General features: G+C 51.1%; 1 protein-coding gene across 8 annotated transcripts in view; it reads right to left on the reverse strand.

Moving 5' to 3' along the window:
• Positions 1–24,902, reverse strand: part of CUX1 (cut like homeobox 1) — a 463,251-nt gene that overhangs the window by 38,125 nt on the left and 400,224 nt on the right. For 5 of the 8 annotated variants that reach the window (XM_078355583.1, XM_078355578.1, XM_035280569.3 and 2 more), the window contains 3 exons: positions 15,180–15,482; positions 8,679–8,867; positions 3,757–4,021 (listed from right to left, as the gene is read on the reverse strand). The exons of the other annotated variants lie outside the window; for them this stretch is intronic. In XM_078355583.1, coding sequence (XP_078211709.1) covers positions 3,757–4,021; positions 8,679–8,867; positions 15,180–15,482 — 757 coding nt within the window. The remainder of the gene's footprint in view (positions 1–3,756; positions 4,022–8,678; positions 8,868–15,179; positions 15,483–24,902) is intronic. 8 annotated transcript variants of the gene reach the window in all.

The following is a 24,902-nucleotide window of genomic DNA, read 5'->3' on the forward strand; positions in this document are numbered from 1 at the left end:
CTGTTGGGGGACTTGGGAAACAAACGTGGCCCCAGCAGGGGCAGGGAACATGGTTTTGGAGCTGTCTGTCTAAGTGCTAGCATCTATGCCAGAGGGTAACATGGGGCTTTGCATGCATCTGTATTAGAGAGAGTTATCACACATGCCTAAGACGGACCGGACTTGCAGGATACTTCCAAGTGCATGCACCTTTGTGGCTAGAAAGTGGAAACGGTGGCTAGGCTCAGTGGCTCACGCCTGTAATCCCAGCACTTTGGGAGGCCGAGGCGGGTGGATCACCTGAGGTCAGGAGTTCAAGACCAGCCTGGCCAACATGGTGAAACCCAGTCTCTACTAAAAATACAAATAATGAGCCAGGTGCGGTGGCGTGTGCCTATAATCCTGGCTACTCAGGAGGCTGAGGCAGGAGAATTGCTTGAACCTGGGAGGCGGAGGTTGAAGTGAGCTGTGATGGAGCCACTGAACTCCAGCCTGGGTGACAAAGGGAGACTCCCAACTCAAAAAGAAAAAAAAAAAAAAGGAAGTGGAAGTGGGATGACAGGGCACCCAGCCAGGAGAGGCTCCAGGAAACCCCTGTCCACATCCCCTTCATTTCCTTCATTCTGCTTCATTCCTTCCCAGGAGAGGCAGCTGCACTGTTCTATCTGCTGCCCCCTCTGCCTCTGTTTTGCTCAGATTGCTAAATTTGGCCTGAAGAAACTGGCTGTGCAGCTCCTGGACTTTCTTTCTTTTTTTGAGACAGGGTCTGGCTCTATCACTCAAGACTGGAGTGCACTGGTATGATCTCAGTTCACTGCAACCTCCGGCTCCTGGGCTCAAGTGATCTTCCCACCTCAGCCTCCTGAGTAGCCAGGGCTACAGGCATGTGTTACCATGCCTGACTAAGTCTGGACTTTGTCCTCATGGGAGGCAGATCACACATGGGGATGCCTGTTCTGGGGCAGGGCTGCCACCGTGGGGAACTTTGCCTGGGTCTAGGGTCCATGTAGCAGGTGTGCTCAGCTCTCACAATGAGCAGCATCTTGTGACTTTGCCTTTATGGGCAATAAAGGTGTGATTTGGGCTCCCACCTAATATTTAAAAAGTTCCCAATTTGTTGAGAGCCTGGGTGGTTTACTGGGCCCCTTCAGGAATTCCAGCGGACCTTATGGGGGAGGACCCGGTGAGACACACGGCTTCCCCTCCAGCCTGACTGTGACCTGTGCTGTGACTGTGTCAGGTGCACAGCTGGGATGGCCCACTGCCATCAGCTACACCTGCATATGATCACCTTGGTTGAACCAGGCGCGCCTACCCCAGTATTATTGTGCCCTAAGAAAAATGGGAAGCAGCAACTGAGATGGTAATTGGCAAGGGACTAGCTTAGGGATTTCCATCAGGTCCCAGAAGTCTTGCTTTCTAGCGCTAGAGAGTGTGGTTATAGCTATGATCAGCAACTCAGCATCCGTCAGTGGGTTTCCTGGATCGACTCCAAATACTTCATCCCAGCCTACTTTGTTCTACCAAGACAGCACTGGGCCCTGACCTCCTTAGCTCCTCTGAGTTTGGTATTTTTCATCTGTAGAATGAAGAGAACTGGCCAGGTGCGGTGGCTCATGCCTGTAATCCCAGCACTTTGGGAGGCTGAGGTGGGCAGATCACCTGAGGTCAGGAGTTCAAGACCAGCCTGGCCAACATGGTGAAACCCCATCACCACTAAAAATACAAAAATTAGCCGGGTGTGGTGGTGGATGCCTGTAATTCCAGCTACTTGGTAGGCGGAGGCAGGAAAATCACTTGAACCTGGGAGGTGGAGATTGCAGTGAGCTGAGATCGCGCCACTGTACTCTAGCCTGGGCAACAAAGTGAGACTGCCTCTCAAAAGAAAAAAAAACACCAAGAGAATATGGTTTCTCATACACAGTTCTGAGCTGTGAGGATTAAGTGATATAACTCGGTGAAACACTTAGCTCAGAATCTGAGATCTAGAAGATACTCAATCTGTCTTCATTAACTCATGAACTTTCCCAAAAGCACAGGTCTTAAATGACTTAATTTATTTAACTACAAAACTAATCAAACTAATTTGAAAGATAACATGGCAGAAGACCCAGAGAAAGCATTATAAAATCACTAAGAAATAAAAGTTCAGGCCAGGTACGGTGGCTCATGCCTATAATCCCAAGGCTTTGGGAGGCTGAGGTAGGAGGATGGCTTGAGGCCAGGAGTTTGAGACCAGCTTGGGCAACACAGTGAGACCCCTATCTCTATAAAAAGTCAGCAGGCATGGTGGTGCCTTGGTGTCTTAGCTATTCGGTAGGCTGAGGTGGGAGGACTGCCTGAGCCCAGGAGTTCGAGGCTGCAGTGAGCTATGATCGTACCACTGCAACTAGCCTGGGTGACAGAGCAAGCCCTGTCTCTAAAACAAAAAACATGTACACACACACCACACACACACACCACACACCACACACACACACCACACACCACACACACACACCACACACCACACACACACACCACACACACACCACACACACCACACACACACACCACACACACACACCACACACACACCACACACACCACACACACACACCACACACACACACCACACACACACCACACACACACACCACACACACACCACACACACACACCACACACACCACACACACCACACACACACCACACACACACACCACACGCACACACACCACACGCACACACACCACACGCACACCACACGCACACCACACACACACCACACACACACACCACACACACACCACACACACACACCACACACACACACCACACACCACACACACACCACACACCACACACACACCACACACACACCACACACACCACACGCACACCACACGCACACCACACACGCACACACCACACACACCACACGCACACCACACGCACACACCACACACACCACACGCACACCACACACACACCACACACACACACCACACACACACCACATACACACACCACACACACCACACACCACACACACACCACACACACACCACACCACACACACCACACACACACACCACACACACCACACATACCACACACCACACACACACCCCACACACACACACCATACACACACAGAATATGTATGTGTATATGCACTCAACCACAGAAGTTTCACTCCTCTTGAACCATGAATATCTATTCTCTCCCTTATTAAATGATGTAACTGAGAGGTGATTTTCCTTCTGGGTCATGGCAGATACCACCTGTCTAACTATGTGACAGTGACTAGATGGGACATGGCCTTATATCTCTGGAGTTAAAACCTCCAGTAAAACCTAAGGAATCGCCAGGTGCTGTGGCTCACGCCTGTAATCCCAGCACTTTGGGAGGCCGAGGTGGGTGGATCACCTGAGGTCAGGAGTTCGAGACCAGCTTGACCAACACAGCAAAACCCCATCTCTACTAAAAATATAGGAATTAGCCGGGCATGGTGGCACATGCCTGTAATCCGAGCTATCTAGGAGGCTGAGGCAGGAGAATCACTTAAACCCGGGAGGAAGAGGTTGCAGAGACCTAAGATTGTGCCATTGCACTCCAGCCTGGGCAACAAGATTGAAACTCCATCTCAAAAGGAAAAAAAAACCTACGGGACCAATGAACCGACCAATGACTGAGCTCCCAGCCCCTGGAGCATTACCCCTGTGCGTCACGGCGGCTCAGGAGAGATTGGCCCCTTCCCCAGGCCAATCGGTTGCTCCCTGGGACCCGGCGTACCTGTAGTTGTGAAACCAGTTGATGACCGTGCTGGTTTTCAGGTTAAGCTGGGTGGCGAGGTCTTCGATGGTTTTTGGTGACGGGTATGGCTTTTGTTGATACGCTCGTTTCAGGGCCTCCTTCTCCTCAGGGGCCAGCACCACCCGGGGTTTCTTCAGCTGGTGCTGGGGCTGGGGGCTGGCGCCCTGGCTGTACTCGGTGCCGACGGAGGGTGGCTCGCAGGGCTGAGTGTCACTGACTGAGCTGTGCCGCCGCTTCATGTAGGCTGGGGAGGGAGAGATGGCAGACTGAGGTCAGGCCCAGCTGGGACAGCAGCCCCAATCCCCGGTCCCCGCTAGTGGGATGGCATAGTGCCAGCTTGCAGGACTTTGCACAGAGCATCTCAAAACACTAAGATAAGGCCGGGCGTGGTGGCTCACGCCTGTAATCCAAGCACTTTGGGAGGCCGAGGCGGGCAGATCTCTTGAGGTCAGGAGTTCAAGACCAGCCTGGCCAACAAAGTGAAACCTCATCTCTACTAAAAATATAAACATTAGCTGGGCATGGTGGTGGATGCCTGTAATCCCAGCTGCTCGGGAGGCTAAGGGAGGTGAACTGCATGAACCCAGGAGGTGGAGGTTGCAATGAGCTGAGATCGTGCCACTGCACTCCAGCCTGGGTGACAGAGCAAGAGTCCATCTCAAACAAAACGAAAAACACAGCATGAAGATGAGAGCCATTCTGTCACCAGCACACGCCCACCAAGGACCTGCTGTGATGGAATGTGAGATCCTCATCTGTCCCTGCACCACTTAACAGTTAAGTGGGGGATGCAGAGAAGTATCCAGAGAGATGTTCACAGCAAGTGAAAAGTGGGGTGAGGTAAGTGCAAGGGAGTGTGAGGATACTGAGAAGACTTCCTCCGCCAGGCCTGGGGAGGGGCAGGGGAAGTTGCTCAGAAGAGATGACTTTTTTTTTCTTTTTAAATAAAAGACAGGGTTTCACCATGTTGGCAGGCTGGTCTTGAACTCCCGACCTTAGGTGATCCGCCCAACTTGGCCTCCAAAGTGCTTGGATTACAGGTGTGAGCCACCACACCCGGCCAGAGATGACATTTAAACTGTACCTTGAAGGACACTGCCAGGCATGGTGGCTCACGCCTGTAATCTATGCACTTTGGGAAGCTGAGGTGGGAGGATCGCTTGAGCCCAGGAGCTGGAGACCAGTCTGGAGAACATAGCAAGACCCTGCCCCGACAAAATATTTAAAAATTAGCCAGGTGTGGTGGCGTGCACCTGTAGTTCCAGCTCCTCAGGTGGCTGAGGCGGGAAGATGGATAAGCCCAGAATGTGGAGGCTGCAACAGTGCACGACAGCTGCGCCGCTACTCTCTGTAAAAACAAATGGGGGCCAGGTGCAGTGCTCATGCCTATAATCCCAGCACTCCGGGAGGCCGAGGTGGGCGGATTACAAGACCATCCTGGCCAACATGGTGAAACCCCACCTCTACCACAAATACAAAAAAATTAGCCGGGCGTGGTGGTGCATGCCTGTAATTCCAGCTACTTGGGAGGCTGCGGCAGGAGAATTGCTTGAACCTGGGAGGTGGAGGTTGTAGTGAGCTGAGATCACACCACTGCCCTCCAGCCTGGGCAACAAGAGCAAAACTCCATCTCAAAACAACAACGCCAACAACAAAAGCCAGTTTAGGCAAGGGAGTTCTTTAACTAGGAAGCAACTGAGAAAGTAAATCTTCCCCAGAGAAAACCAAAACAGCGGAGTCAGAGCTGCTGGATCTAGAGAAAGGGGTTGGATCCCTCCAGCTCCCTCCCAGGGGACAGATGACTGGCCAAGGTCTGGTGGGAGCAGAGGCATCGTGGGATGGAGGAAGGGCTACAGGGCTGTGCCCGACAGGCTGGGCACCTGGTCCTCCAAGGGGGTGGAAGAAGGCCTGTCTAGGGAACAGCCCTTGTGGCCAGCACCCCCAGGAGTGAAGAGAAGGCCCTGGGACCACAGCGGCTTTGGAGGCCCTGGGCATCTTTGGAAGGGTCTGGGTGGTGCAGAAACAGTAACTCATTTGTAACACAAGAGGGCGCCCTGAGCCCGTGCAGAGGGAAAGATGGGGACCTGGGAAGCTCTGGAGATGTATCTGGGGGGACTAAGGTCCTTTCCTACCAGCCCAGGGTGAGAAACACAGCAGGCAGTGGGGCTGTCAGGGCCTCCTCCCTCCTGAGGGCGAGGGCTGCCTCCTGGCGAGTGCAGGAAGCTTCACGCTGCTTGGGTGAGGGGAGATAACAGGAGACTCGCACGGATATATTGGGTTTTCTCTCCTTTTGTTTATGTTGGAAATTTCCCATAATAAGATGTTGAAAGGGCCAGATGCAGTGGCTCATGCCTATAATCCCAGTGCTTTGGGAGGTCAAGATGGGAGGATTGCTTGAGGCCAGGAGTTCAAGATCAGCCTGGGCAATATAGGGAGACCTTGTCCCTTTAAAAAAAAAGAAAAACGGAAAGGAAGTTGAAAACTTTTGGGGGGGCAATGAGGCACCAGGCCTCTGCAGCTTACAGTGCTGCCTTCGATACCGTAGAGCCTTAGACTACACACCCGAGGGCAGGCCAGAGCCCACCAAAGGGGCCCTGAATGGGGCAGAGGCCACCACCTGGGCAGGTCATCAGTGGGCAGCAGCAGCGCCCTGGGTTCCAGGAGGGCAGCTCACAGCAGAGAGGCAGCAGATGTATGTTTAAGATCACCTGCTTTGAAATCCAACAGCCCTGAGTTTGAATTCCTGCTCCCTACTGAGAACAGCTATTGAAATCTGCTAGGCTGCATGAGGCCCCAAGGTTCATATTTATTTCCTGGATAAGGACATTTACATAGGACAGAGAGTCATGTGGATGGAGAGCAGTCTTAACACCGTGTCCGGCAAACAGGGCAGTACGCAGAAAATAGAAGCCTCTTATTATGATAAAGGAACCCTCACAGGTTTCCTGAAAGAGGCACCAGAGACTCTCTCTCCTTCTGCAGCCCTTTCCTGAGTTGGGTGAGAAAGGTGATGCTTGGCTGCAATTTCTGGGTGAATTAAGAACCGACAGCCCTGAGTTCCGTACCCACCCCTGGCTTAGATGCTGTGTGTGGGTGGGGTGGGGTGGGGCAGAGCCCCTCAGGAGCCTGGGATGCCCAGTCTTTATTTTTATTTTTTTGAGATGAAGTCTTGCTCTGCTGCCCAGGCTGGAGTACAGTGGCGTGATCTTGGCTGACAGCAACCTCCTCCTCCTGGGTTCAAGTGATTCTCCTGCCTCAGCCTCCCCAGTAGCTGGGATTACAGGAGTGTGCCATGATACCTGGCTGATTTTTGTATTTTTCAATAGAGACAAGGTTTTACCATGTTGCCCAGGCTGGTCTCAAACTCTGGACCGCAAGTGATCCACCCACCTCGGATCACAAAGTGCTGGGATTACAGGCATGAGCCACTGCGCCCGGCTCTTGGGATGCCCACTCTTAGTTAAGATTCTCTACGTGAGCTGATGATGGAGGGTGGGCACCACTTTTTTTTTGAGATGGAATTTTGCTCTTGTTGCCCAGGCTGGGGTATAATGGCAGGATCTCAGCTCACTGCAACCTCTGCCTCCCATGTTCAAGCGATTTTCCTGCCTCAACCTCCCAAGTAGCTGAGATTACAGGCAGCTACTCGGCTAGTTTTGTATTTTTAATAGAGACAGGGTTTTTCCATGCTGGTCAGGCTGGTCTTGAACTCCTGACCTCAGGTGATCCAACCACCTTGGCCTCCTAAGGTGCTGGGATTACAAGGGTGAGCCACCGTGCCTAGCTTGTTATGGTCAGACCAGCAGCAGCTGGTTCCCGGTCTCTGCCTCTGAGGGATGCATTCAGCCGCCCAGTCAGCTCCCAGCACTGTGGGTGACCTGAGGACTGAGGGTTCCTGAGGGGCAGACTCACTGGTGAGGACCAGATTTTAGGAACTGCAAACCACGAGGCACAGCACACCTGGCTTTGGGCACTTTTCCTACGCTGAACCCTGCAGGCTGCAAGAAGAATGCGAATCCACATTCAAGCTGACATGTGGGTGCATGTGGGGTTATCCCTTTAGGGAGACTGGATCCCCAGAGGCTGGAAAATAACAGCGGGAGAGAGATCAGTGTGGCAGGAGTTTGCTCTGTCACTTTCCACACCGGGTGACCTTGGTGGAGGCAATGAACCTCTCTGAACCTCTGTTTCTTGATCTACAAAATGCAGGTTTTTTTTTTTTTTTTGAGATAGGGTCGTGCTCTGTCATCCAGGCTGGAATACGGTGGCTCAATCTCTGCTCACCACCTCCGGGGTTCAAATGATTCTTGTGCCTCAGCCTCCCAAGTAGCTGGGGTTACAGAGGCACGTGCCACGTTGCCTGGGTAATTATTATTTTTTTTAGTAGAGACAGGGTTTTGCCACGTTGACCAGGCTGGTTTTGAACTCCTGACCTCAAGAGATCTGCCTGCCTCAGCCTCCCAAAATGCGGAGATTACTGGCATGAGCCACCATGCCGGGCCTACAAAATGCATTTCTTAATTCTCTCTCTGGTAACAAAGGAAAGCCTCCAGCCGCATGGCACATGCGCAGTAAATGCTGTAATAGCCGGATCAGCCACCCACACAACACAAAAACGAAACGCAGCACCCCCAGCGCTGTTCCGATCTCCTTGGTTAAAAGTGCTCCCAGTGCTAAAAAAGTCTTTAGATTCAGGCTGCTGGAGACAGAAAGTTACAAACATTTCCAGCCCTCTTAGATACTCATTAGCTGATGACCATCAAAACATATTTTTTTTGCCCTGTCCTCCGGTGCCCTGGTCATGGGTCAGTCCCTCCATCAGCTGTGTGTGAAGGATTTGAGAGAAACAGCCTGTTTGTGAATGAGGACGCAGCCGGCCAGGGCGGAGCTGGGCGACTTACCTTTCTTCTCCATCCGTTTCATGTCCATCAGCTTCTCCACATTGTTGGGGTCGTTCAGCCACAGCTGCATCCGGACGAAGGGCTCCCGTCCTTTCAGACTGAGCTTATGCCAGGGTTTTGGGCGGGCAAGGAGGTCAGAGACAGAGCCTTGGGTGAGCCCTAAGATGGTTTCCCCAAACAAACGCTGGCCTACAGAGAAAACAGAAGCGAGACAGCTATCATCACCGAGAGCCAGGGATCCGAGGGGACAAGTATATGTCACGGTTAAGATGCAGGACTTTAAAGGCCCAGCGTTGGGCTGGCGATGTCCTAGCTTACAGCAAGTGTGTGGTAGAAATACATTTTCAACCAGACTTCTAATATACTCTGCTGGCGAGGGAGCTGGCATTGCCCTTGCATTCTTCGTACACATAACTAAAGATGTTTCTCTCTTTTTCTTTTTTGAGATGGAGTCTTGCTCCGTCACCCAGGCTGGAGTGCAGTGGTGCAATCTCAGTTCACTGTAACCTCTGCCTCCCAAGTTCAAGTGATTCTTCTGCTTCAGCCTCCTGAGTAGCTGGGACTATAGGCACATGCCACCACGGCTGGCTAATTTTTGTATTTTTAATAGAGACAGGGTTTTGTCATGTTGGCCAGTCTGGTCTCGAACTCCTGACCTCAGGTGATCCACCCGCCTTGGCCTCCCAAAGTGCTTGGGATTGCAGGTGCCCAACCAATGATGTTTCTCTTAAGGATTCAGCTGGGTGTGGGGGCCAGAAGGGCCTCTGGGAGGCTGAGGCAGGAGGATCACCTGAGTTCAGGGGTTTGAGACCAGCCTGGGCAACATAGCAAGACTCAGTCTCTACAAAAATACACACACACAAAAATTAACCAGGTGTGGTGATACATACCTATAGTTCCAGCTACTTGGGAGGCTGAGATGGGAAGATTGCTCGAGCCCAGGAAGTTGAGGCTGCAGTGAGCTATGATTGCACTACTGCACTCCAGCCTGGGCAACAGAGAGAGACCGTGTCTCAAAAAAAAAAAAAAAGAAAGAAAAAGCCTTCAGGCTTTGTATGTGCTGAGGTCACGCTACCACCTGTGGCATTTCTCAAAGGCAGTGAAATGCCTAAGCCAGAGCTCAGGACGTCACACAACAAACAGGAGACCTCTCTCGGACAATCTTAAATCAGAGGGCAGCCTGCGTCTCCTTCTGCAATTAGCAAGGTTATCAGGTCTTGCTAAGAAAACAGGACACACAACCCACAATCACAGCTGGATGGAGGAGAGAGAGCTGCCCAGCTCTGCTTTGCTGAGAGGCAGGCCAATTCCAATTCCAAGGTTGGCTTTTGCCTTTGCTAAATAAAATAGCTGGAAGAGGATCAAAAGCTCTTCCCAAATACCTTTTCTTCTCCCAGGCAGGGAGAGGTAGCCCACTTCAGAGGCTGATCAGAGGACATTTCGCTCTGGAGAGCACAGCCGCATTGAATGGGCAATGCTTGCCGGGAGCTCAGAAAGGCTCACTTCTCTGAGGGCCATTCCGCTGCCGGTTTAGAGGTACAAATTGGGATCAGTGAGAACCTGATGGCCTGATGGGAGTACTTGAATGAACAGGACTTATTAGGTGGAAGTGGAGATTGGGATCAGTGGGGCCAGCGTTTAACCCCATAACGCGTACAGATCAGAGCACCTCTCCCGGTCTGGGGCAGGGAGGCGGCAGAGGGCTGGCTAGTTCTCTCTGCGGCTCACATCCTGTGAATCAGAAACACCCCACAGCAGCTTCTAAGAAGGGGCCTCCAAGTAAAAGATGACTGCCTGGAAAACTCTGAAGTTGAGAAATTAATTTCTTATTAGTGTTTTTTTATTTTCCTAAAGAAACAGGGTCTTGCTACATTGCCCAGGTTGGACTTGAACTCCTGGCCTCAAGCAACTGTTCCATCTCAGCGTCCTGAGTAGCTGGGATTACAGGTACGCACCACCCTGCCTGGCTTTGTCTTTTTAAACTCAAAGATAAATTTACTGATTTTTAAATCTGTGGTTTCTCTGCCTTTCAAACTCTCTCGCCTATAAATGTCCCAAGTCCTTATGATTTTTTTTTTTTGCAGTTGTTGTAAGTAAATTTTGTTTAATGCTAACATGGCGAACGAATCTATTTTCATTCCAAGGAGCTTGCTATCTTCAGGAAAGCAATAAATATGAATCGCTACTTGCTTTTTGCTTCAGCCTCCCAGTTGAATGGGGGAAAAAACCATGATTATTCTTGGAAGATTATCTGTATGACTCTTAGTCCCAGCCATGACTTTTAATTTTAATTGCTTTTGGGCTACAGACCCCTTTGAGAACGTGAAGAAAGCTACAAACCCTCACCCAACATCGACGAAAACTCCACAATGACAGTGGCATGGGTGATAAGGCCAAGCATCAGATCTCAATGTTCGCAATCTTGTAACTGCGATCTTGCCACTTATCAGCGCTTAAAATGAGACTTTCCCCTGTAATCCCAGCACTTTGGGAGGCTGAGGTGGGTGGATCACTTGAGCCTAGGAGTTTGAGACCAGCTCGGGCAATATGGGAAACCCCATCTCTATAAAATTAGCCAGATTTGGGGGCGTGTGCCTGTGGTCCCAGCTACTCGGTAGGCTGAGGTGGGAGGACTGCTTGAGCCCAGGAGTTCAAGGCTGCAGGGAGCTGTCACGTGCTATGCACTCCATCCAGCCTAGGCCACAGAGCTAGACCCTCTCTGATTTTCAACATTTACATGAAATGCCACTTCCTGTACGGGGGTGGGTGGCAGTGATGCATCGGGCCTGCTTCCTTGGATGTGTGACAAGCTATGAAGTGAGAGGTGACTCAAGTCTAGGAATCCCTGCACATTTCAATAACTGATGAACACGTGGGACTTAGCCATTTTTTCAGATCAACAGCTACAGTCTATTTTTATGAACTGACTTAATTTACAAGGTCTCACTGATAGGACGACACTTTATCCCAGTCTGTTTGGTTGTCGCACCGTACAGACGACGGGTGGGAGGCTTCCAGTGGACAAGCTGGCATGACCCCTAGGCTATCAGATCATTGAGCAAACTTAAGTGGAAGTCAGCTACTCCCCCGCATTTTTTTTTTTAATTATTTTTTTGAGACAGTGTCTTGCTCTGTTGCCCAGGCTGGAGGACATGGCGCCATCATGGCTCAATGTTATCTTGACCTCCTGGGCTCCAGTGATCCTCCCAGTTCAGCCTCCCAAGCAGTCACCATGCTCGGATCTTTTCTTTTTCTTTTTTTTTTTTTTTGAGATGAAGTCTCGCTCTTGTCCCCTAGGCTGGAGTGCAATGGCATGATCTCAGCTCACTGCAACCTCCACCTCCTGGGTTCAAGCCGTTCTCCTGCCTCAGCCTCCTGAGGAGCTGGGATGACAGGTGCCTGCCACCACACCTGGCTAATTTTTGCATTTTTAGTAGACATGGGGTTTCACCATGTTGGCCACACTGGTCTTGAACTCCTGATCTCAGGTGATCCACCCGCCTCAGCCTCCCAAAGTGCTGTGATTTACAGATATGAGCCACCACGGTCGGCCCCCTTTTTTTTAAATTTATTTTTTCCAGAGACAGGGTCTCACTGTTGCCCAGATTGGGCTAAAACTCCCGGCCTCAGGTGATCCACCCGCCTTGGCCTCCTGAAGTGCTGGGGTTGCAGGCCACCTGTCATCTTCAGGTGAGCCATGGTGCTCCACCTTCCTTTTCTTCTCATCCCATGGGAGAAGCGAAAGACACACAGGCCTTTCCATGAGTAGCAGACAAACTGCAACCACTTGGTAGGGTCGTGCTTGCATGCGCTGCGCAGAACGCTGCCCCTTTAACTGACTTCCGGTAGGGTCGTGCTTGCATGCGCTGCGCAGAACGCTGCCCCTTTGACTGACTTCCACCCTTGAAAAATAAGAAGGCTCGGCCCGGTGCGGTGGCTCACGCATGTAATCCCAGCACTTTGGGAGACCGAGGCGGGCAGATCACGAGGTCAGGAGATTGAGACCATCCTGGCTAACGTGGTGAAACCCTGTCTCTACTAAAAAGACAAAAAAATTAGCCAGACGTGGTAGCAGGTGCCTGTAGTCCCAGCTACTCGGGAGGCTGAGGCAGGAGAATCGCTTGAACCCTGGGAGGCAGAGGTTGCAGGGAGCCGAGATCCCGCCACTGCACTCCAGTGGGGCAACAGAGCGAGACTGTCTTAAAAATAAATAAATAAATAAAAATAAGAAGGCTAGAAAGGTGCGTTTCCACCCTTCACGTGCCTAAACCAGGGAACCCTGTCTGGTCAACGCCGCACTGCAGGAGCATGGTGGTTTAAAATGACGAGACAGGCTGGGCCGGCGCGGTGGCTCACGCCTATAATCCCAGCACTTTGGGAGGCCGAGGCGGGCGGATCACCTGAGGCCGGTTGGAGAACAGCCTTGGCAGCATGCTGAAACTCCATCTTAGCTAAAAGTACAAAAGTTAGCTGGGTGTGGCGGCGCGTGCCTGTAGTCTCAGCTACTCGGGAGGCTGAGGCAGGAGAATTCCCTGAACCCAGGAGGCGGTGAGCCAAGATTGTGACCCTGCATTCCAGCCTAGCGACAGAGAGAGACACTGTCTCAAAAAAAAAAAAAAAAAAAAAAAAAAAAAAAAGGGGCCGGATGCCTGGCTCATGCCACACCTGTAATCCCAGCACTTTGGGAGGCTGAGGTGAACACTTGAGGTCAGGAGTTCAAGACCAGCCCGGCAAACATGGTGAAACCCTGTCTTGACTAAAAATACAAAAGATAGCTGGGTGTGGTGGCAGGCGCCTGTAATTCCAGCTACTGGAGAGGCTGAGGCAGGAGAATCGCCTGAACCTGGGAGGCGGAGGTTGCAATGAGCCAAGATCGTGCCACTGCACTCCAGCCAATTATGAAACACCGTAATATTCTTACATAATAGCAGCTGGTGAGTAGTGACACAGACCATAGAGACCCACCCCAGCCAAGCTCCTGGGGGGCTGGAGCACATGCCTGGCCAAGGCCAGGTCTGACACATGGTGGGACAGCAGGGTGACAGACTGAGTTTCCCAGGGCTGCCTGCCTTGGTGGTGGGCTGTGAAATGGAGATGGCTTCCCTACACAGCAGGAACAGCCAAGATAAAATAAAAATGACTATTATGACTGGCCAGGGCTGGTGCTAGAATTGCTGCTACTCATAGCCCCCAGGCAGGCGTGGTTATTCCATTTCTGTGGAGGGGGATCCGATGATGGGGGCTGCCTGGCCAGCATCGCCGACTTAGTGAGCAGAGTGAGATCCAGGCCTGGCCCGTCAGACCTTCCACTAAACTGTCCTGGTGCTGCTGAGTGGACGCTGCCTAGCTCTTGAGCCCACTGAGGCTGCTGGGCTCCATTGCGTGCCTCTCTCTCTTTTTTTGAGACAGAGTCTCACTGTGTTACCCAGGCTGAAGTATATAGTGGCATGATCACAGCTCACTGCAGCTTAAAACTACAGGGCTCAAGTGATTCTCCTGCCTCAGGCCTGTGGGCACACACCACCACACCTGGCTAATTTTTGTAGAGACAAGAGTTTCGCCATGCTGCCTAGGCTGGTTTCGAACTACTGGCTGGACTCAAGCAATCCTCTTGCTGTGGCCTCCCAATGTGCTGAGTTTCCAGGCATGTGCACCATGCCTGGCCTAATTTTTAAATTTTTTATAGAGAAGGGTGTCTTGCTATGTTGCCCAGGCTGGTCTTGAACTCTTGGGCTCAAGTGATCCTCCCACCTTAGGCTCCTGAGTAGCTGGGACTATAGGTGCACATCAACATGTCCAGCTCATTTAAAAAGTTTATTTTGAGAGATAGGGTCTTGCTCTGTTGCCCAGGCTGGTCTCAGACTGTGGCCTCAAGAATCTGGCCTTACTCAGACCGTCTCTATTGAGATACATCCAAGCCAGGCACGATGGCTCATGCCTGTGATTCCAACAATTTGGGAGGCCAAGGTGGGCAGATTGCTTGAGGCCAGGAGTTCGAGACCAGCCTGGCCAACATGGCAAACCCCGTCTCTACTAAAAATACAAAAAAATTAGCCAGGTGTGGTGGCAGGCACCTGTAATTCCAGCTACTCAGGAGGCTGAGGCACGAGAATCGATTGAGCCTGGGAGGCGGAGGTTGTAGTGAGCTGAGATTGTGCCGTTGTACTCCAGCCTGGGCAACAGAGCAAGATCTATCTCAAAAAAAAAGAAAAGAAAGCAAAAAGAAAGAGACAGTCTGAGTGGATCTTCCTGAGTCCACTCTGACCCCGTGCTCATCTTCTAAGGTCCCCGTCGGGGTGCAGGGTGGGGAGGAGGTGGGGACTGACCTGCAGAACTCACGCTCCTTACTGTTCACCACTATAGGGCATTTCATGCTCTTAGCGGGTGCCTACACAAGTTGAGACTCTGGCTGGCTCAGCCTGGGGCCCGCCCCACCCTTCCCCCGCTCCTCCTGTTAACTCCCTATTGCCTCCTGACTCGGCACCCGAGAGGAGAACCTACCGAGGTTATTGTCCGTCAGCACCTCCTTCACCCGCTTGGTTATGCCGTAGGTGTCCAGCTCCGGGGACATGGCTACTAGTTCTTGGATGCTGAGGGCTGAGTGTCCGGAGAGAGGCAGCGGGGTTGCGGGCTGGGAGTCGGATGCTGGCGGGTCACTGGGCTCCGGTGGCTTGCCATCCTTGTTTGCCTCTATGGGGGGACAGGGCTGCTGGACCAGCTCGGTCAGGCTCTTCACCGACTCGCTGGAACTCATCGGGGACTCAGGGGCAGGGCTGCAGCTGGCGGAGGTCTTTGGAGTGCTTTCTGTAATTAAAGCACAGGAGAAACTGCGCCTGAAAATAGCTGTCTTTCACCGTGAACATCGACGTCCCTTATCTAGGAAATACTAATTAAATGCTCCGTAGGCGAAGCGGACGCTAGGGTTTTCTGTGGGTCTTCGTGAATGGTTTCATATTTTTGTGACTGAGAGTCACCTCTAATCTTCTGTATGCAAAAACAAAAATGACATCACTGGAAGAAAAACTAAGGGTTTAAAAGACAGGCTTTGGAAGGCTTAGCATGAGGGTATTCTGCTAAAAAACTATTAATCATGTCATCATTGTCACGGTTTCTTCTAACGAAACCCATCATTTGGTAATTCAGAAGCACTCTGGCTGGGTCATAACTTGTGTAGTTATCCTGTCCATATTTTCCAGAGCAAACAGCATAGACAGATTGTTTTAAATAATGTGTAGTCACATAATCTTATGAAGACCCTTAAGAGGAAACATGGCTGTGTGCAGTGGCTCACGCCTGTAATCTTTGGGAGGCTGAGGCAGGTGGATTACCTGAAGTCAGGAGTTTGAGACCAGCCTGGCCAACATGGTGAAACCCCATTTCTACTAAAAATACAAAAATTAGCTAGGCGTGGTGGCAGGTGCCTGTAATCCCAACTACTAAGGAGGCTTAGGCAGGAGAATCACTTGAACCCGGAAAATGGAGGAGGCAGTGAGCCGAGACTGCGCCACCACACTCCAGCCTAGGTGACACAGAGTGACACTCCAGTTTGAAAAAGAAAAAAAAAAATGAGGAAACATGGCCATAGCTTTTGGTCCCCAAGCACTGTGGGGCTCAGGACCTAGGGTGGTTTATTTTAATTTTTTTAGAGATGGGGTCTTGCTCTGTGGGCCAGGCTGGAGTGCAGTGGTGCAATCACAGCTCACTGCAGCCTTGACCTGGGCTCAAGCAATCTTCCCGCCTTGGCCTCCTGGGGAGCTGGGACCAAAGGTGCATGCCACCATGCCCAGCTGGTTTTTGGTTGTGAAGACCAGAGAACTCCACAGCACCCAACTCTAGAGGCGAGGGGAGGAGGAACAACCATCTGACTCCCAGCTCTTACATGTTAGAGTTCTACATCCAACCTCAGGACTTGCTCTGAAAACCAGGTTCTTTGCTGGCATAAGGCATGCCATGACTGACGCCGGAGGTGACAGGGTTGGTGTGGACAAGCCAGCGTCTACATTCTGCTCTGCCTTGCTGGCGTCGCTGTGAGTGCCCAGTGGGAAATACCAGCTGGGCTGTGTTGATGAGTGGTCCCTCTGGCCTATAATCTTACAGCAGCCCGTAAAACCTGATAAAAGAGGCTGAATTCCAGTTCTGGGATGCCTGGGATAAAGACTTTCACCATTCCCTGATTTCTGCAGATAGAAACTGTCCAAGAGGCAAAGTGGCTTCGTGCTGAGATCCTGCCAGAATCTCCTCTGGTCCAGCTCCGTGTCTTGGCACAATCCCTCCCCCCATGCCCACTGAGGTACACACAGGGTAAGACCCCACAGTGCCAGGTAAGAAGGCTCAGGCCATGCTCTCTGCTCCCAGGGTCTTTTAAAAAGCATTTTGTAGAGACGGGGTCTTGCTACGTTGCCCTCACTGATTCAAAATCCTGTGCTCAAGTGATCCTCCCATCGCAGCCTCCGAAGTAGCTGGGACTACAAGGCATGCACTACTAACACCTGCCTAGTTTTTTATTTTGTAGAGATGAGGTCTTGCTATGTTGCCCAGGCTGAACTCCCAGCCTCAAGTGATCCTCCCTTCTTGGCCTCTCAAAGTGCTGGGATTACAGGCATGAGCCACTCTGCCTGGCCAAGAGGATCTTACGCTTGCTCCTTCTCCCTCGGGCCCTGGAAGGTCACTCAGTCACTATCAGCACCAGAGTAGATACCCCAAAATACTTGTTACCTGGCTGAAAAGAAAATGGAGCACACAGTAGCAAGTTAATGTTAATTCAGCATTGAACTCGAGAGTCCGGACATACTGTATCCAGGACATACTAACCCTGCCGTAAAGACATTCCAAATACAAGGAGTATTTTGTATTCATATCTAGAAAGAGCCAAACCCCAAATAAAACAACGGCAACCTAAGCCACAGCCTGTGTATCATCCTGAACCCGCATAAACTTCCACCGTCGCATAAAGCTGTGTCCTTGACCTGGGAAATCAGGTTACAAACAGAAAAACACACGCCAAACTGGCTTTTGAAAGATGTAGAAGAGACAGGCGGAAGAGGCAGAAATGGTCCGTATAAATCTTTAGGGCAATGTGAATCTTACAAATCAGATTTCTTCTCTCTGCTCAACACCCCCCTGCTGCCCGGGCCACCAGAGAACTGGATATAAAAGTCCGCAAATGTTATTTTTATGTCTGAAGCCGGCAAAGGAATTGTACTGTAAGGGTGGCGTGATTCAGCCATGCGAAGGACCGGCCTGGCAGGTCATCCATCTTGCTCACCCGATACTGTCAAGGATGGCATGAATTCCCCAAATGATAAACAGATTTCAGGTTTTGTGTCCTTTAACCCACAGCAAGGTCAGCACCATGGCTGCCTGGCTAATAAACCGTGTGTGGCACGTCCCCGTTTTCTTCTGGGTGCTGGTGGAGGCAGAGCTCGCCGTGAAACTCACAGGCTGTGCTGTTCTTTCTTCCAGGGGCTCCCTGTGAGCCGGTGCCTGGATTTCTGCCATCATGGACCCCCAGGAGAACTAAACAGGGGCGCTCACTAGTGTTACAGGTATTTCTCTGTGCTCCGGGCTGCGACTGCACACAAAGGCAGGACCCCTGAGATCAAAGCCCTTTCTGAGCCCTGAAAGGTCCAGGCGTGTGAAAGTGTCACGTGGCAGCCGGTTGCTGGAGGTGGCTTGGATCTGTTTCTCTACTCTGGGTCTGAATCTAAAATGCAGAAGACCTTTGGGAGGCCAACGTGGTCAGATCACTTAAAGGCCAGGAGTTTGAGACCAGCCTAGCCAACATAGTGAAAGCCCATCTCTACTAAAAATACAAAAACTGGCCAGGCGTGGTGGTAGGTGCCTATAATTCCAGCTACTGGGGAGGCTCAGAACATCACGTTGGGAAGAAAATCATTCTTTTTTTTTGAGATGGAGTCTTGCTCTGTCACCCAGGCTGGAGTGCAGTGGCATGATCTTGGCTCACTGCAACCTTGGCATCCTGGTTCAAGCAATTCTCCTGCCCCAGCCTCCCGAGTAGCTGGGACTACAGGCGCCTGCCACCATGGCTGGCTAATCTTTGTACTTTTAGTAGAGAAGGGGTTTCACCATATTGGCCAGGCCGGTCTTGAACTCCTGACCTCAGGTGATCCACCTTCCTTGGCCTCTCAATGTGCTGTGATTATAGGCATGAGCCACTGCACCCAACCCTTTCTTTTTTTAATTATTATTTTTAATTGCATGGAGTGGAACAAAGCTTGTTCTTTCAGAGAATATGGCTTTAATCACAGGGCTCCATGTGCTAATTTTTGGAAAAGAAGAAGTAACGTTTCTTTTCTATTGACCATATTTTGGACAGTGCACAGAGGGTCCCCTCAGCCTGGCCACCCCAACAGAGTGAGTCACTGCGCCCAGTCAAATGTGCTTGTTTCTATAAAGACCTACAGCCAACATAAATCTCATGACCGAGTGCTATTTCTCCCACAATGCCTGGCACATGAGAGACACGTGGGTGACAGACTTAGAAGGCCACATCCCATACAATGTGTTTATCTTTTTAAAGACATTCAACATTTTTTTAAATTTTAAAAAAGAGACAGGGTCTTGCTTTGTTGCCCAGGCTGGTCCTTGAACTCCTGGCCTCAAGTGATAAGTGCTGGGATTACAGGTGTGAGCCACTATGCCCAGCCACTTGCCACATTTTACGAAGGTAAGATATAGTGTTCCGGCCGGGTGTGGTGGCTCGTGCTTGTAATCCCAGCACTTTGGGAGGCTGAGGTGGACAGATCACCTGAGGTCAGGAGTTTGAGACCAGCCTGGTCAACATGGCGAAAACCCATCTCTACTAAAAATACAAAAATTAGCCAAGCGTGGTGGTGCGTGCCTGTAGTCCCAGCTACTCCAGAGGCTGAGGCAGAAGAATCGCTTGAACCTGGGAGGTGGAGGCTGCAGTGAGCTGAGATTGTGCCACTGTACTCCAGCCTGGGCAACAGAGTGAGATTGTCTCAAAAAAAAAAAAAAAGAAAAAAGGTGTCCCAAGACACACAGCCAGGAGCTAGGGGGATGGGCCATATTCTAAACAGCCCCTGTACACGTGGTGGTACCTGCATCCTGTACCCGAGTGTGTGTTAGTGACGGAGTGACGGTGCTGCCTGCCTTCCCGGGCACAGCTTTTCTACAACCCACATATCGACATGCGTGCATCTCCAAGACTTAAGGATGAGTCACAAAAAGCTGATCTACTCGTGGGACTGTGGAAGGGAACCAAAACACGTTTCATACCAGGCGTGAATGGAGCAGCGAGCTGAGGGCGTTTACACGTGGCTTCATTCAATCATCCTAACGGCCTTGGGGTGGAAATTTACACCCTGTATCCCAGGTGAGAAAACCGAGGCTCAGACAGGCAACCTGACTTGTCAAAGCCACACAGATGGTGCAGGGATCGGAACCAGATCAGGAGTCGGAAACCTCGATGGTTCTACCCATCCTGCTGTCTGCCAATCCCACGTGATTCCGAATCGCAGCCTACCATCATTCCTGTGTTATTTCACTCTCACTTTACTTTTTTTTTGAGACAGGGTCTTGCTCTGGTGCCCCAGCTGGAGCGCAGTGGTATGATCATGGCTCACTGCAACCTTGACCTTCTGGGCTTCAGAGAGCCTCCCACCTTAGCCTCCTTGCTAACGTATGACCGCAAGTAGCTGGGACCACAGGCATGTGCTACCACGCTGGCTAATTTTTGTATTTTATGTAGAGAGATGGGGTCTTGCTATGTTGCCCAGACTGGTCTTGAACTCCTGGGCTCCAGCAAACCACCCATCTTAGCCTCCTAAAGTGCTGGGATTACAGGCATGAGCCACCGCATCTGGCCTACTCACATATTTTTAAAGCACCTACTCTGTGTCTTGGGGATAAGAGAGAAATCAGACAAAAACCTCGCTTCCAAGGACTCTACAGCCTGCAGGACTGGGACAACTGAAAATGGGTAATTTGCATATTTTAAAAGCCTCACGGCACAGTCCCATCCATCCAGTCTTTGATGGCAATAGTAAGGTGTTATATTTAAAAAGTGATCTATGTGAATTAATTTTTGATTTTTTACAAGGCACTGGATGTGGCATAAGAGGAGCTTGGTTAGCAAGCTACAGTAAGCAGAGATAGTGACTCAAGGCCTTCTGAGACACACAACACATTCAGGAACTATAAAAGGATTATGAAAAATATTATATTCCAAAAACAGCAGGGAAAAAACAGCTGCCTTAACTTTTCAATGGGAGCAACTGAAAACGCGCACCCGCCATAATTCTCAGAGACATATCTCTCCGCGGTTCATCCGACCCACTGTGGAAATTTCCATACCCGGGATTCTATCTGCAGTAGTAATAACCCAAATTCCATTTAGTGTTCATTTGAGCAGTCAGGATAAAGTCGTTTCTTATTATCTCCCCACTGTGTAAAAAACAGCTTGAAGGTGGGAAGTCAGCAAGCATTTTCACCAAAAAGTAATTATTGTAAGTGACATTTTTACTGCTGGCATGCCATAAGGCGAACTGTGCGTCCGGAAGGACAAGTTGCTGAAACAAAATGACAGGGTACTCTGTGACATTCTGACAAGAACCCAAACATTATTTAACTGGCGGCTGGTCTGATGCACCACTTTTCATTCTGTCCACGGTGCCGGCTTTGAGCCCAAGCCAAGCCAGGAAATTCCAATGACTATACAGACAGACACGTACAGAAGGGCGGGAGGAAGAAGGGAGGAGGTTAGGCGAGAGGGGAGGGTGGTCGTGGCCTGACACATGTAAGTGTGAATCAGCAGGGGAGCCGGGTGAGGTGGCTCACATCTGTAATCCCGACACTTTGGGAGGCCGAGGTGGGCGGATCACTTGAGGTCAGGAGTTCGAGACCAGCCTGGCTAATGTGGCAAAAACCCATCTCTACTGAAAATACAAAAATTAGTCAGGCATGGTGGCACCTGCCTGCAATGCCAGCTACTCAGGAGGCTGAGGCAGAACTGCTTGAACCCAGAAGGTGGAGGCTGCAGTGAAATGAGATCACGCCACTGCACTCCAGCCTGGGTGACAGTGCAAGACTCTTGTCTCAAACAAACAAACAAACGAACAACAATAACAACAAAAAAACCCCACCACAAATAATAAACAGCCTGGAAGGAGAAGAAAGGAGAGCCTGAGGGAGGGGTTGGGCCTGGCGGTGGCAGGGAGTGGTGCAAGATACAAGGAGGCATGGCGGGCTCTGAGGTACCCAGTGTGGGCATCCTGGGGCTGGCAGGAGCCCTGGAGGCTCAGAAAGACTCTGCCCAGCCTGTGGGCCTTTCCAGCCACTGGCACTGATGGCTTCAGAAGCCACAATAGGATGAGCACCAGCCTGGATGCTTCCTAGCTGGCTTTACAGGGACAGATTGTGACGTGGGCACCAGACCTGCTCCTGCGCTGACCCTGTGCTCTGAAGAGATCACACCCCCTCGGGGTTTATGCCTGGAGTCCGTTTAGAAGAAATGAGTTTCTCAGCATCAAAAGGGAATAGCATGTTCATTTGGCCTCCTGTTTTTTCGTTTTGAGATGGAGTCTCGCTCTGTTGCCCAGGCTAGAGTGCAGAGGCAATCTCAGTTCACTGCAATCTCTGCCTCCTGGGTTCAAGCCCTTCTCCTGCCTCAGCCTCCTAAGTAGCTGGGATTACAGGTGTGCACCACCATGCCCAGCTAATTTTTGTATTTTTAATAGAGATGGGGTTTCGCCATGTTGGCCAGGCTAGTCTCGAACTACTGATCTCAAGTGATCTGCCTATCTCAGACTCCCAAAGTGCTGGGATTAGTGTGAGCCACCACGCCCAAACCTGGCCTCCTGTATTTTGGTCATACAGGCTCAGATCACAAACATGAGACCCTCTTGTACAACCAGCTCTGAAATTTCTGAACACCAAGGCTTTCCTCGGCGGTGGCGGTGACGCTGGGCTCCTCGGTTCCCGAGCCTTGCTTCTGAATCCAGCAGCAGAAGCTGACAGCCCTGGATGGCCACCAGAACAGTCCTGCGTCTCTGCTAGACGCAGCCCATATGAAAAGCTAGAGTATTCTTCTTTTGAGTAAGACTGGTGTCTTGACTGATTAGCAAGAGCTTGAAACAAAATGTGTGGTGACTTCAGCAGATGTCACAGAGACGCTCGGGAGACCTCCATGCCTCCTTCCTGGGCCACTGGCCACCTCCCTACCACGGAACAAACAACAGTAGCTCAACAACATACTGATGAGTATCAGAGACGCACCCAGCATGGCCAGACTGCAAAAGGGCTTTCTTTCCAAGAAGGTGAGTGCCCGTGCCCGACGCCAGCAGGGGAACGCAAAGGTCCAATTTCTGAGGTCAAGGTTGGCTTTCTGCCCCTTGGGAAGGTCTGTGCTCATACAAATGGCAGTAAGCTCTGGGCACATCCCTCACCAGCCCCAAATCTATCAAGTCACTGTTTTTCAACAGCAGAAAGAACTACCCTGAGAAAGATTATGTAGGGGGATGGGGGCTTGTGAAGGGTTGGAGTGGATAGCTCTGCCCCATCCCGGGAAAGATCAATTCCTACCCCACCAATGGGTGCCAGTTTCTTCTATAAAATGGAAGAGCAATTCTCTCCCTCTCTCTCTCACACACACACACACACACACACACAGACACAGACACACGCACCCTCTACAGGGACTAAAGAATAGGATAAGATGAACTAAAAGTCCCTGGTACCTAGTAGGTGCTGGGGTGTGTCTGTGTGTCAACTATGTAGCCACTGTGTGTGTGTGTGTGTGTGTGTGTGTGTATTTCTGAGGGAGGGTCTTGCTTTGTTGTCCAGGCTGGAGTGTAGTGGTATAATCTTGGCTCACTGCAACCTCTGCCTCCCAGGCTCCAGTGATTCTCTGACTTCTGCCTCCTGAGTAGCTGGGACAACAGACATGCGCTACCATGCCTGCTTAATTTTTTAATTTTTTGTTGAGACGAGGGTCTCACTATGTTGTCCAGGCTGGTCTCGAACTCCTGGACTCAAGTGATCTTCCCGCCTCAGCCTCCCAAAGTGCTAGAATTACAGGTATGAGCCACCGTGTCTGGCCAATAATATATATTTTTAGGTTTGCCCAAGAAACTGCTATAATGACATGGGAGCCAAAGTTATTTCTTTTTTTTTTTTTTTTTTTGAGACGGAGTTTCGCTCTTGTTGCCCAGGCTGGAGTGCAATGGCGCGATCTCGGCTCACTGCAACCTCCACCTCCTGGGTTCAGGCAATTCTCCTGCCTCAGTCTCCTGAGTAGCTTGGATTACAGGCACGCGCCACCATGCCCAGCTAATTTTTGTATTTTTAGTAGAGACGGGGTTTCACCATGTTGACCAGGATGGTCTCGATCTCTTGACCTCGTGATCCACCCGCCTCGGCCTCCCAAAGTGCTGGGATTACAGGCGTGAGCCACCGCGCCCGGCCTCTCTCTCATTTTTGAGACACGGTCTCACCCTGCTGTCCAGGCCGGAGTGCAGTGGCAATCACGGCTCACTGCAGCATCGACCTCCCGGGCTCAAGCAATCCCCCTGCCCCAGCCTCCTGAGCAGCTAGAACTACAATCATGCACCACCATGTCCAGCTATTTTGTTATCATTATTTGTAGAGACAGGGTCTCACTATGTTGCCCAGGCTAGACTTCAACTCCTGGGCTCAAGTGATCCGCCTACCCTGCCCTCCCAAAGTGCTGGGATTCCAGGCCTGAGCCACCACACCTGACCCCAAATACTTTATGACCAAAGAAAACCTCCCTCAATTGGAGCAAGGGTGTTTACCTTGTATTTTACCTCCCAAGGCTCACTTCTAAGGTGTTCGAAGACGGGACCTGTGCCTTCCACAATGGGGAAACCCTCCACATGCTGGACAGGGGGGACAACTGTGAGCAAGGCAGACCCTGTGCCCCCACATCTTGCCACCAAAGCGGGAGGCCGATGTCGCCAAGCAGGTCACCGAACACAGAGCCTGGGTCGAGGGTGTTTTTGGGGAGGGCAGGCAAGGCCAGTGTTGGACAGGGTCTGGGGGTGCAGGCAGCGTGGTCCGGGCCACAGTGAGTAAAGGCACTCTGAGAAGTCAACCATTGGCTCTCGTAACGAGGAGACACCACTGTGTGCTTCCCTCTCTCTGGGATGTTTTTCTTTTCCTCTCTCTCTCTCCTTTTTTTTTTGAGATGGAGTCTCGCCCTGTTGCCCAGGCTGTAGTGCAATG

Source organism: Callithrix jacchus, chromosome 2 (genome assembly GCF_049354715.1).
Source record: "Callithrix jacchus isolate 240 chromosome 2, calJac240_pri, whole genome shotgun sequence".
Lineage (NCBI taxonomy): Eukaryota > Metazoa > Chordata > Mammalia > Primates > Cebidae > Callithrix > Callithrix jacchus.